This window comes from Terrapene carolina, unplaced genomic scaffold (assembly GCF_002925995.2).
Source record: "Terrapene carolina triunguis isolate 2854851 unplaced genomic scaffold, T_m_triunguis-2.0 Scaffold90, whole genome shotgun sequence".
Classification (NCBI taxonomy): domain Eukaryota; kingdom Metazoa; phylum Chordata; order Testudines; family Emydidae; genus Terrapene; species Terrapene triunguis.
Genome location: NW_020664441.1, coordinates 651162 through 665584, shown reverse-complemented (window position 1 = coordinate 665584; position 14423 = coordinate 651162). Strand labels below are relative to the sequence as shown.

Sequence of the window (14423 nt, the reverse complement as noted above, 5' to 3'; positions counted from 1 at the left end):
ATCTGCTCAAGGTCATTCTTGGCAGTATCATTGGTGCCTATGTGGAGAAGCAAGAAGGGGTAGCGATCCGAGGGCTTGATGAGTCTCGGCAGTTTCTCTGTCACATCGTGAATCCTAGCTCCTGGCAAGCAGCAGACCTCTCGGTTTTCCCGGTCGGGGCGGCAGATAGATGAATCAGTCCCCCTGAGGAGGGAGTCCCCGACCACCACCACCCGCCTCCTTCTCTTGGGAGTGGTGGTCATGGAACCCCCATCCCTAGGACAGTGCATCTCATGCCTTCCAATCGGTGGAGTCTCCTTCTGCTCCCTTCCCTCAGATGTATCGTCTAGTCCACTCTCCGCATTAGTACCTGTGGAGAGAACATGAAAATGGTTGCTCACCTGTATCTCCATTGCTGGTATATGGACGCTCCTCTTTCTTCTTCTGGAGGTCACATGCTACCAAATTTCTTCACCATCCCTCTGTCCCCGCTATGCAGCCTGCTCTGATTATTCAGAACGCTGTGCCTGTAGAAGCATATCCTGACATCTGTCCAGGAAATCTTCATTTTCTCTTATGCAACACAGGGTTGATACTTGTTTCTCCAGACCTCGAACCTTCTCTTCCAATATGGAGAGCAGCTTGCACTTTGTACAGACAAAGTCGCTTCTGTCCTGTGGAAGAAAGACAAACATGGCACAACCTGTGCAGGTTACAACAGCTGAACGCTCACCATCCATATTACCTTCCTTCTAAGAGCTTCCTCAGCTGTTGCAGTAACTACTCAGAGAAGCCCGCAAGATGAAAGCCTCAGTGGGCTCTCCCCAGGCAAACTCCCTCTGTTAGTCTCCGCTGTCCGCTGTTTGACTTCTTTAGGCATGATCTACACTAGAAAATTAGGTCAGTTTAACTACATCGGTCAGGGGTGTGAAATATCCATACCCCTGAGCAGTGTAGTTAAACTGAACTAAATCCCTGAGCAGACAGTGCTAGGTCGACAAAGGAATTCTTCTGTCATCCTAGCTACTGCCTTTCAGTGAGATGAATTACCTAGGCTGATGGGAGAATCCTTCCTGTTGGCCTAGGTAGTATCTAACCTGAAGCGCTGCAGTGGCGCAGCTGTGCTGCTGTAGCATTTTAAGTGTAGACAAGTCCTGACTCACAATGCATTGAAGAGAGTTAGCAACTTTGTACTTGCTTTCTCCCTTTCAGCCCTTTATTGTGAAGTGTCCCCGTTTCTATTATAATAATAAATGGAGATATCCCATTTCCTAGAACTGGAAGGGACCTTGAAAGGTCATCGAGTCCAGCCCCCTGCCTTCACTAGCAGGACCAAATACTGATTTTGCCCAGATCCCTAAGTGGTCCCTTCAAGGATTGAACTCACAACCCTAGGTTTAGCAGGCCAATGCTCAAACCACTGAGCTATCCCTTCTCATTCTGAAAGGGGTAAAGGTTGGGAGAACATACTATTTTCTGTTACCTCTTCCTCACCAACCTCCATTACATTCCAAAAGAATTCCTGGGACACCTCCTGACGTAGTGTCTCCCAGTATTTCACTTTATAAACTGACCAATGAGGATGGATGTTAGTAGGGGGCGGGTGGTACCTTGGTACTTGCAGCTCCCCCAGTTATTCTGGGCACCAGCTATCACTGCCTATTTAAAGTCTTAACTCCACTTTAAGAAAGTTTCTCTCCCTCACTCCCCTTCCTGCCCACCATCTGGGAAATGGGTAGGGCTAGTTCTAACTAACAGTAACTGCTTTCGAAGAGACAGGAAATGCAGCAGTCAAATGTAGAAGTGAAACTGTTCTCTGGTCATAGCAGATTGCAGAAAACAGCTTTCGTGCCTCTTAGGATACAGAAACAGTCTCAAAATTCCATGTAAAGAAGCTCTCTTTAGAGCCTCAAGGTGAGTCCACAATGCGTAATTATGTTTATTATTTTAATCATAATTATTACAGTCAATCAAGTTCTATGAAGAAAACTAGACTCTGCAGTGCAGATAGAAAAAGCAATATAAAGCTATGGCAAGCTCTATGCTGCCTCCTGGAAATGTTCTCAGGGTCATATATTTGTATAGCTTATATGTTTGTATTAAAACCAGAAGGGAGAGTAACATTTGCTGTTTGCTCTGGTTTCAAAATGTCTTGAAGATCTCTGCATCTGCATTGCGAAAAGTGAAAGTAAGTAACTGGGTCAATTTGGCTCTGTAATAGCATTTAGGGCCAAGAAGGGATGACTGAACTGGACCATGCCAACCCTAGGAGTGAAAAAGAGAGGAACGCTTGCACCACAGTATATTCCATCTTCCTCTGCCTTCCCTTCATAAAACTCCATAAAAGCTCTTCCATGCAGTTCTGGGTCCAGGGACCTGGAGCAGGAGCAGTCTGAGTGGGGAGGGAAATAGCCTGTCTGTGATATTCTCCAAACCTATTTTGATTTTTTTTTATAGAAAATGCAGTTTCCACAAAACTAAAATTTTTGGCAGGAAAAGTTTGATCTTTCTATGTAGAAAACTGAATCAAAATATTTTGTTTTAGGTCAGTTGAGCATTAAACTTATCTGCCTGTGGTGCCACATTGCCCCATGAGAACTCTAGTTCTGGTGCTTCACGCTTCCTTTCTCCCTGATGGGCTGTGTTCTTTGGCTATATTACATCTCCCATGATGCATGGCGGTCTCCCCTCTGACCAACATCTATGGTCATCATGGGAGTCATGTGACTAGTGTGCATCATGGAAGATGTAGACTGACCAGGGAACCCAGCCCATAGGGGAGGGGGAGTATATGTGGCACCATGGTACCACAGGGAGATGCAATTTAACCTCAAACTGACAAAACAAAATGTTTTCGTTTGGTTCAACCAAATGAAATGAAATATTTCCCTTTGGATTGTCAGTGTTTTGCATTGATTGAAAATGTAAAAAAAAAAAAAGTTTTGACATGTCAGTTGAATTTTTTCAGACCCTTTCATTGCATAAAAATGTTTGGTATTTCAACTTCTCATCCCAATTTTGGATGGGAGGAGAAAAAGTCAAAATATCTGAATTTCCCATGGAATGGAAATTCCAGGTTTTGGCCAGCTCTATTTTATGACCCTTAGATCTAGGGGTTGGTTCAGCCCCCAGCACAATTTTACACCAGGCTCTGGATGGCTCTAACTTGCATCTGGTTGCCAGTAGCTCCAAAGGGCTGTTCCAACAGCCAAGGATTGCCTGAGCCTAGCATCATTCCAGCCACCCTGACTTCTGCCTGGACACGTCTCTCACTGCAGGACAGGGGTAATTTTACACAGCCCCCACCTGGAGACACCCCTGGTCCGGGGGGATCAGCTACAATGACTTTATCCCATTTTTGCATCACTGGAGCTATGAAGAGGTGCAGTAGTGGAGCTGAGGAATGGCCCTGCATATTTAGCTCTTTTATTTTATCTTTATCAGCCTCTTAGGAACTGTTTCAAACTTAGCTCTCTTTTTCTGATGTTGAGGCTTCCAGAAATGAATACATGGGTATGATTCTCTGTGGCCCTGCAGTCACTTAAATCTGTATGAAGTAGGTGCAAATGGGTCTAAAATGTGACCAAATTGGGCAGGTGGGAGTTTTACACCCACTTTACACAGGGCTAAGTAACCACACAAGGTGCAAGGAAGGAGAGAATCAAGTCCAACATTCCTGTTGCTGTAACACAGCAATTCCTAAATTCCACTGGGGGCAGCGAAGCCTGTGTTCCAGTCAGGGGGATCCATTACCCTGTTCACGTCAGAGAGGATGACAAGCAGCTAGAGAAGCGTTTCTGAATTCATTTCAACCGCACACACCACTGAAAGAATCCAAAGACCATACAGCTTGGCCATAATTACAGGAGCTGAACTGTTACCAAACTTGTTCTAATTGAGTTAAACTATGTTAACAGTATAAGTGTTTCTATACCACTTTAGTTGTGTTTGTAAAGAAGTTTGAATATGTAACTGATCATCACAATCACCTGGGTAGATAGGTCTCATCCCCACCTAACAAATGGAACCATGTGTTACAGGTGTGTTCATATCACTGTCTACTGGGTGTACACATGGCTAATAGCTAAAACAAGGGAAGGATGAAGAGTGTAGCTGCTGTGTCACATACACTGCATGCTTGGCTGATAGACACAGCGGCAGCACCTTTTAAAACTGTCCATTTACTGATATAGAATCATAGGACTGGAAGGGACCTTGAGAGATCTTTTAGTCCCAAGGGCAGCAGGTTTGTATAATTTTTGGTGGTGCCCAGAACAGGTCCACCCCCACACACACCTACCCTGTAAGCCAATATATATTTTTTAAAATAATGTAAAAATGTGAGGGCTCTGGGGTGGGGCTGGGGATGAGGGGTTTGGGGTGTGGAAGGGACTCAGGGCTGGGGCAGAGGGTTAGGGTGCAGGGGGTGAGAGCTCTGGCTGTGGGTGCAGGCTCTGGGGAGGGGTGAGGTTGGGGATGAGGAGTTTGGGGTGCAGGCAGGCTGCCCCCGGCTGGGGCCAGAGAGGACTCCCCCTAGCCCTCTCCCCCCTGGCAGCACACTCACCTCGCACCACTGTCACTGCATGTGCTCCTAGGGCCCGTCTTAGGTCCAGGAAGCCCCCTCACCTCCCCTGTGGTGGGTGCGGGGGGTGGGGCTGCCATCACATGTGTGCCTCCTCCCCTGCTGCTGCCCCTCACTGTAGCCTCACTGGGGGTGGGAAATGGGGCAGGAGCGGTGACTGTGGGCGGGAGGGGGGGGCATGCTGGTGGAGGGTCCCGCCGGAAAAGGGAAGGGTCCATCCGTCCGAGGCGGAAGGGGAAGGGCAGGGTCAGCCTGGCACTAGTGGTGGGGGCACTAGGACCCTGCAGCGGCAATTGATGCTGGGAGATGGCAGAGTGGAGCACAGCCTGGAGCTGCAGGAGGCAGCTGCCTGCTGCCTGGGGCGCAGGCAGGGACACTCGGGGGAGGCGTGTGGGGGTGGCAGGCGGGGCCGGGGGAGAGATCCGGCCCCGAACATTGGTGGAGCCGGGCCTCTGGGCCTTGAATATTGCTGGAGCAGGGGCACCATGGGCCCATATAACTCGCCACCCCTGTCTAGTCCAGTCCTCTGCACTCAAGGCAGGACTAAGTATTATCTAGAGGCAAGTCTGTCCCTTGCATAGAGACAGTTACCTGTGAGTGGAAAACTCACCCACAAGTCTTGGCACATGGGGAGAGCAGCCTCTGCAGAGCTGCTGTTCCCTCTTTTGAGTAGCTGGATGGGGAATGGAGGGAGCTGTACCGCCATCCCCTTAATGCAGCTGGGAAGTAATTTCTTACTTGTACACAGGAGCGGCGCCAGGGTTTTTGGCGCCCTAGGCGGGGGTCCTTCCGCGCCCCCGGTCGTCGTCGTCGGCAATTCTGCGGTGGGGGGGTCCTTCCGCGCTCCCGGTCTTCGGGGCACTTTGGCTGCGGGTCCCGGAGCGAGTGAAGGACCCGCTGCAGAATTGCCGCCGAAGACCCGGAGCGCGGAAGGACCCCCCGCCGCCTAGGGTGGCAAAATGCCGTCCCCCCAAATCCTGGTGCCCTAGGCGACTGCCTAGGTTGCCTAAATGGAAGTGCCGGCCCTGCTTGTACAGGCCAGTAAGGGATTGCTTGCCCCCTGGAGCAAGGGGAGAGCCAGAGAGAGAACTGTGACTAAACTGCCCTTGCTGCAGTTTAAACCCATTGCTTCTTGTCCTATCCTCAGAGGTTAAGAACAACAATTCTTCGACCTCCTCCTTGTAACAACCTTTTATGTACTTGAAAACTGTTATCATGTCCCCTCTTAGTCTTCTCTTCGCCAGACTAAACAGACCCAATTTTTTCAATATTTCCTCCTGGGTCATGTTTTCTAGACCTTTAATAATTTTTGTTGCTCTTCTCTGGACTTTCTCTAATTTGTCCACATCTTTCCTGAAATGTGATGCCCAGAACTGGACACAATACTCCAGTTGAGGCCTAATCAGTGCGGAGTAGAGCAGAAGAATTACTTCTCGTGTCTTGCTTACAATACCTCCAAATCCTTGTCAGTGTCACTGCTTCCCAGGATAGAGTTTCCCATTGTGTAAGTATGGCCTACATTCTTTCTTCTTAGACGTATATATTTACATTTAACTGTATTAAATGTGTAACCCTTCTGCCCATCTAGTTGGCAGCAACAAGGGCCGGGTTCTGTATCTAGGGGTTCCGTTTCAATAACACAATGCAAAACCGGCTCGAGCCCCCACCCAGTGACCTGGGACAATTACATACCACCCCCCTGGGTACCTCTAAGAGGCAATACTTCCCCTCTCGCAAGCACGGAGTCTGAGTGTAGCAGAAAATGTTTAATAACATGAGGTAAACGACATCAGCATAAAATTGGAAAAACACCACAAACAGGATTCATAACACAAACCATGAGCAAAACCCACCCCAGCAAATGGGGCTGTGTCCTTTCCCTTTGGTTCTTGAATCCAGCAACCCAAAAATCACCCAGAGTCCCCCAAGTCCAACAGCCCCAAAGTCTCTTGGGTCCAGCAACCACCCAAAGTCCCAAAAGTCCAACAACCCCCAAAGTCTCTGTCCCTGGTCAGTGCAGCCCCAGAGTAAAAGGGGGGGGGCACGCAGGGTGTTAAGGGGCACCTTACGTGATCCGAGGCTGGCCAGCCGTCTGTTTCTCCGTGGGGGTTCCGCCACAGCCTTCACCACAAGCCAGTCCACTTTCCTGCCACCCCACAAACTGCTCCGCTCTACAAGCTGCTCCGCTCTGCTCCGCTCCGCTCACCGACCTGTGAGCCGTTCCAGCCGTCCCCGCAAACAGCTCCGCTCGCCGTTCCTTGGGCCACTCCAACCGGCCCCGCAAGGCTCCACGCCGCTCACTGCTCCTCCAGTCGTCCCCACAAATTGCTCCGCCAGCTGCTGAGCAATATAGCTTCAGGCTCCCCCACTAGTTAACACAGCACTCAGTGATCTCAGCTCTTAATAACATCAGCTCTTTTGTGATTTCAGCTCTTAGCGATTTCAGCTCATAGTATAGTAGGGGAGCCCCAGTGCTGGTGCACCATTGGCCCAAAGTGAATTCAGCTCAGCAGCCTGTAACTAGACTCCTAAGGGAATCAAAGTTAGCTCTGACATTCAACAGTGAAGAGAGGAGCGGTGCAATTGGTGTTTCAAACCCTCAGAGGGGGGCCCATACCATCAGGTACAAATACCTGTCCCCATCCTCTCTCAATTCACTGGGTTTTGTAACCCATGCCCCTTGTCAAGCAAGTGCTACTTAGGTAATGGTGAAGGACTCACTCAGTCCTTCTGTCATACAACAGTTCCACTGGCCTTGATTCACAGAATCAGGGTAACAAAACTTTATTCTTCCTGCCCCAATAATAGAGAAACTGGGGATCCCACACCAGCCAAAGTAACCACTTTCAGTTGCTGTGTTTCATGCCAGGCGAGTGGGTGTGCCTATGCAAACAAGATCAGCCCCTGGAGTTCTTTTCCACACTCGCCATAATTCGCCACCAGATGTCAGGGTAGAGCTCATCCTGACTCTGCTTACAAATGCATATTGTTCACTTGTGCACAGTTTAATAAGTGATCCAGATTGTTCTGAATCAGTGACCGGTTCCCTTATTTACCATGCCCGCAATTTTTGTGTCATCTGCAAACGTTATCAGTGATGATTTTATGTTTTCTTCCAGATCATTGCTAAATATTTTAAATAGCATAGGGCCAAGAACTGATCCCTGCAGGACCCCACTAGAAATACAACTGCTTGATGATGATTCCCCATTAACAATTACATTTTGAGACCTATCAGCCAGTTTTTAATACATTTAATGTGTGCCATGTTAATTTTGTATCATTCTTAATTCTTAAAAATGTCATATGGTACCAAGTCAAAGGCCTTATAGAATTCTAAGGTATATCACATCAACACTATTACCCTTATCTATCAAATTAATAATCTCATCAAAAAAAGATATCAAGTTAGTTTGACTGGATCTATTTTCCATAAACTCATGTTGATTGGCCTTAATTATATTATCCTCCTTTAATTCTTTATTAATCAAGTCCCTTATCAGCCACTCCATTATTTGCCTGGGATCGACTTCAGGCTGACTGGCCTATAATAACCTAGGTCATCCCATTAAATCTGGATAAGTAACAGAAGTTTTGACCCATAGAAGTGAAAATACTTGTTGGGTCTCCCCACGCGACATGAATCTCTAGGTGTTAGGCAGTTCTGAAAATCCCAGGACATCCTACCTCCCAAGCTTATTTCTGCTCACAAAGTGCTGTCCCATGTTACAGCCTCCAGTGTGCCAGTGCTCATTGAAGAAGGAAATAGGGTTTGAAGACTTTTAACATTTTTAGTGGTTCAAGGACAAGTACACCAATAAAGGCATGTTTGCTACTTAAAATAAAAGAATAAAATAAAGATGATATGGGAGAGACAGGACTCCATAATCATAATGGAACAAAACATGCAGTCTTGGATATAAAACAGAATATGAGGAGCAGGTAGAAGAAACAAAAAGGAAGCTGCATTTACATCTTCAGGAGACAATAATACCATACATAAAGAAAACTAGTTAAACCTTATTTTGGGGGGGGGGGGGGGGGGGGTTGAAGGATTGTCTTATTCAAATTCTAAAGAATGGGAGCCAAATTGTAAAGAAATCACTAGACCCCCATTTTCCTGTTAATAACTTTTCCTATAAAATGCATCCCAGGCTCTAATATTAAATATGTGTCTGGAGCTTGTTCTTTTACTAACATGCAGCTAAGGAGAACTTTGTTGCTAATGGGAAATTAGGCACAAGCCTGAAATTTTCTAGGATGATATCATGGCCCCATTCAAGTCAATGGAAGTTTTGCCCTTGAGTTCTATGGGGCCATGAGTTTAAAGTGCATACTCTCTTTTCATAGGGTGATCCAATGATATTACAGAAAGATCCAATGGCAGTCTGGATCCATCAGTTTCAAAGATCATATCAAGGGTAGATGTCCAAAAATTGGCCACATTCAGACATTCCCATTAGATGTGGTGAATGGCACCTTCCCCCTACTGTCTCCAGAGAGCTTTAAAACTGTTTTAAATTTTTTAGGAGGTAGTGAGGTATCATTGGAATAGCACCTTATCATGAGTTACATTAATGGAAACTCATACAGAGGCAGGAACTGCTCCTTTCCAAAGCGGAACCACCGTTCAAAAGAAATATCTCTAAAGTTTTTCCTATTTTAAATTGTAGCCACATTTTCCTGCCATATCAATGCTCATGATTTTTATATAGAAACTGAAAATTAAACATTTAGGCTAAGATTTTCAAAAGTGCCTAGCAATTTTGGGTGCCCAACTTGAGACACTGAGAAGAGCTTAGTTTTCAGAAATTACTAAACATCCTGTCACGGGCTCACAGATCAAGCCCACTCTTGGCCCCATGTGGTCCATGGGGGGGAACCCCCTTCAGTGTGACAGCCCTTCTTGGGGATCCACTCTCTCTCGGGGGTTAAGCCCCTCCACCTCCTGGAACCGCATCTCTCTGAGCCTTAGCATACCTGTTTCTCACTGTGGGCCCCCTCAGGGAGTCCACTCGCTCTGGACCCCTGGGGCCTCCACTCCCAGAGGGAATAATGCATCCCTGTTCTCTAGACCGGAGTGACACTCAGCCAGCGTAAAACAGGAGGGTTTATTGAGCGTCTGAACACAACATAGGAAACTCTCAGGACCTCATGCCTAGCCTCCCTCAGCACAGCACATCCAAGTCTCCCTGCATCCAGATGAGCTCTGCCTGCTCTCTCTCTCCAGTCCCGATCCCCGCCTCTGTCCATTGTTTTTTATCCAGGTAAACTGGGTCTCCTGGGCCTCCTCTCATCTCTTCTGTCCTCTGACCCCCTCTGGCTGGAACCGCCTGGTCAGGTCACCAGGGCTCTCTCTTTACAGCCCATTGTCCTCCTGAGTGACTCCTGAGCTGGGCCTCTGGGTCACCAGTTGCTGGCGTATCCATTCTCCAGGCCATTGGCTGGGATCCCAAATTCCCTCGCTGGTCCTCTGTAACAACAAACTCCCTCTCCCATCACCTCGTTAAACCAGTAATACCCAGGGAAACTGAGTCCCACCCCCTCTGCATGCAAATTGGAAAAAACAAGAAACCTCCCCACTTCATCACACATCCATCCTCTGAAAATCAGGCCCCTTTAAGGTGTCTCAATTTAAGCAGCCAAAATAACTGGTCACCATGAAAATCTAGGCCTCAGAGCCTAAAAACCAGGATATTACAATTTTCCACTTTTGTGGAGGCCCTCTAGAAACCCTTCCATCCTGACTATTAAGTGAATAGATTCAGCTATAGACAGGGGAGAATAGGCTGTATGAAATCTTTCCATTCTTTGACTGCTCTATTGACAGAATGGTCATATTTGCTGTAATGTTTTTTAAATTATTTTCCTTCAAAGCTTGGTTCTCACCAGAATAAATCTCCCCACCCTGTGGCTAAGAATTGCAGCCCAACAGTATCTGTGGACAGCAGTTGGTGAGGTAACTCAGGAAGAGCACTCGGTGATTTTGCTTAGATTTCTTCACCATTTGTCTTAATTGTTGGTAGCCAAACCATTTCCTTTTCTAATTTTCATTTTTATTATGGTTCCTGTTTACTGGTGACAAATTTAATGATTCTTTTGTTTCTCTGCTGCAACTTTTATTTAAGGTCATTTTTTTTAAATTGGCCTACTGCAGCCTTTGAGTTTTGGGAGTACAAATCATCTTGGGCTCCAATGACAGCATTTAGAAGTCTCTCTCTGATTTGCAGGTACCATCATTTATCAGTTATCTAAGGGCACAGTCCTTCAAAGGAATCTGCACATGTGCAGGGTCCCATCCCTTTGCAGCCTCGGTGCCTGACACCTGTTGTGCTTACAATGATTGTCACTCATTGTAGAAAAATTTGACTCTCTTTTTAAACATGTGGCCCTCAGGACTGGTCCACACTAAAAAGGTAAGTCAGCTTAACTACATTGCTTAGGATTGTGAAAAATTTCATACCCTGTGTGATGTAATGAAGCTGACCTAATCCCCAGTTTAGAAACTGCTAGGACAACGGAAGAATTCTTCTGTTGACTTAGCCCCCACCTCTTGGAGAGGTGGATTTACTACAGGGATGGAAGAACCCTTTCTGTCGCTGTAGTAAGTGTCTACACTACAGCAGCACAACTACAGAACTGCAGCTGTGCTGATGTAGCATTTCTAGTGTAGACGTAGCGTAAGTCTCTAGCTAGTAGATTGATGAACTTAGTTGAATAGTGATAATTTTTTATTTAGTTAAGCATTTGTCATGTTTTCTGTCATTGGCTTTTCAGGGCTCTGCCAGACTTTCCTTTGTCCATAAATGGGATAGGATGTTGTATAATGCTTAGGGATGAACCTTTCACCAAAACTTGGTTTAATTTGTTAGGATCCCTATACTCACCTTGAGTATATCTTACCCGCAAACAGCCCCATTGAAATTAACATGAGTAAAGATGGCAGGCTATGGCCCTGAATATGCAGAACATGGTGCACACACCAGAAGGAGGCAGAATTCATGTTCCACAGGCAGCCTTAATTCTGGTATTTTCTAACTTTGGAGTACTTGATGTAAATATCCTCTTCACATATTTTTGGAAGGGTGTATTAAATTTAAGTGCCATTCCTGAAGGAGGCATCCTGGAGAGGCTGTGTGGGTTGAACTGTGAAGATAAGCTAATGGACACAGCAGGAGACCAAGTCGAGAGAGTGTCGATAGTATCCATATTGCTGTCCTCAACAGATGAGTGTCTCTAGGACATCAGTTGCCATATTCACTTTATGTGCAGGGCAGATGGAAACAAATCCTGCCCCCTGTGAAGCAACTTATCTAGGAACCCACATATGGGCCACTTCCTACATTCTTCCCAGACCCTCCGTCCTTTCCAAGACATGAACTGTTCCTTGGCCAGATCCTCAGCTGGTGTAAATGAGGGTGGTTCCATTGATGTCAGCAGAGCTGTGCTGACTTACACTAGCTGAGGATCAGAATCCTGCTGTAAACCAGGCAGAAGCCCCCCATTCTGTTGCCATCTGAAGAGGAGTGGGACCCATGGATTCCTTGTCACCATTCTTCTCATTTCTCTGCTGAAATGAATGGTGAACGTCCCATTTTCCCTTCTCAGTTGGGGCTAAGGAGCCGCAAATGAAAACAACAAATGTGAGAATTTCTTATTGTAACTAGGGTTACCATACGCCCGGATTATCCCGGACATGTCCGGATTTTGGGGTTTTAAATAGCTGTCCGGGAGGACTTTGTAAAAATCTAAAAAGGTCCGGGATTTCCCTCCCAATGCAGAGTGCGGCACGGCTGAGAGAGTGGCTGGGCCAGATTGAGCTGCTCACATCGGGGCCTCCAGCAGCCAGAGCCCCTCCTCTGCCCCCCTCCCCCGCAGCCTCAGCGCGCTACGCCGGCAGTGCTCTGGGGGAGGGGGGAGCTGTGTGCTCCGCAGGGGAGTGCAGCAGCATGTCTGGCTCTGCGTGGAGCCAGACATGCTGGTCTGAGTGGCACAGTAAGGGGGCTGGGGGGGTTAGAAAAGGGGCAGGGGGTCCTGGGAGGCAGTCAGGGGATAGGGAGAAGGGGGGGTTGGATGGGTCGGGGGTTCTGGGGGGGCCTGTGGGGGGGGGGGGGGGGGGGGGGGTGGATGGGGGGTGGGGCTACCCCCCATGGAGTGTCCTCTTTTTTGAAAGTTCAAATACGGTAACCCTAATTGTAACTGAAACCACAATGAGAAGACAAAGCCCCAAATGGTGCCAGGTGTTTGGGTGCAAAGCACCCCAAGCTGGCAATCACCCCAAAAGGGGCTGCTAATTTGATCTTTGTGGGAATAAAGGGGATTGCCCCAGAAAGACAGCAGAGATAAAGAATCTTACAGGGATGTATCAGAAATGCCTCCTTCCTCCATGAATCAAGTAGCAACTTCCTTCTGAGTAACTTTACAAGTAACTTGTAAAGCTTTTTCAACGTACCTTTTTCATCTTATGAAGTTCATGGTCCATGAGGATCCACTTCTGCTTGCTTTAATTTTGTCAAACCCCTGTTCTCATAATCTTTTGGAACTCAAAATATTGGATCCCACCACCAGAAAAAGCAAAGTGAGGAAATTAAGCTCCTCCCCCTGCTGATATCACCCCTATTTGCATATGTAGCAGATGCAGAAAGCATTCCCCATTCTCTGTCTATCACACTTTCTTTACATGTATGCTTTTTTGTCTTGGGTAAAACTACTACAGGATTTTCTCCCAACACAAAGTAAGCACAAGAGGAAGAGTGATGAACAAATCCTTGGACAAGTTTGGGATGCCACCATTTCACAGAAAATAGATGCGCAAATTGCTGAGGCCAAAAGAATGTGTCCAAAAGGTAAACTTCTATGAGGAATGAAAAACCAGAAAAGGATTTTGTGTGCACACACAGACACACACAAAAGGCTTAAAAACAAATATGCTGTAGTATGAGGGCTATTTATAAAAATACAGAAAGTGCTGAAGGTCAGCTTTTACTGGAGATGTTTTAGTTTGGCTTTGAGGAAATAAACTTTGAGCATATGGTTTCCTGTTCCTCTTCCTAGATTTTTTTTTTTGCGTCTGTGTTTCAGCGCCGAGAAGATTGAGAGAAACCAGTCAACTGAAGGCCACCAGCTCTGGTTTGTAGTTTCTGGCCAAATGGTAAGCACATGATATTCTGCATTTTCTCTTGGGCGGGGCTAAATTTAATCAGAAGTAGTTATAGTTTATACACTCGATTTATGGGGCCTGATCACTGTGTCAGAAAGTACCACTGCTGCTCTTTACCTTCTGCACTGACATTTAAAATATTCCAGAGGCTTTCCAAACTACCACTGGTTCCCAGCATAAAGGTCTTGCTATTCCAGGACTGTGATATAGAGATTCCAGACTGTACTAGGTTTTTGTCTAAATTAGGTACCCCCACCCTTGTATCTGGAAATGCGTTTGGACAATAAATACTATTATTATAGCACCTTTCATCCTAAAACTTCAACTGGCTTTACAAACAGTAGCTAACTGCATGACACTCCTGGGAGTTAAATGAGCACAACTGTCACATTTTACAGGTACATAAACTGTAAGGAGGATAGCTCAGTGGTTTGAGCATTGGCCTGTTCAACCCAGGGTTGTGAGTTCAATCCTTGAGGGAGCCATTTAGGGTTCTGGGGCAACAAACAAACAAAAAAAATTGGGGATTGGTCCTGCTTTGAGCAGGGGGTTGGACTAGATGACCTCCTGAGGTCCCTTCCAACCTTGATAGTCTATGATTTTAAAGCACAGACAAAACGAGCTGTCCAGTGAGTCATTTGTGAGGAAAAACACTGAGGAGTCATAAGCCCCAATGACCTACTTTCACCACTAGGCTACACT

At 46.7% G+C, this 14423-nt stretch overlaps 1 protein-coding gene across 1 annotated transcript in view; it reads left to right on the top strand.

Moving 5' to 3' along the window:
- LOC115271191 (NACHT, LRR and PYD domains-containing protein 3-like) overlaps positions 1-13657 on the top strand; it is a 67760-nt gene extending 54103 nt beyond the window's left edge. Inside the window, 1 exon segment of the mRNA XM_029911225.1 lies at positions 13643-13657. Coding sequence (XP_029767085.1) covers positions 13643-13657 — 15 coding nt within the window.
- Positions 13658-14423: the final 766 nt, after the last annotated feature.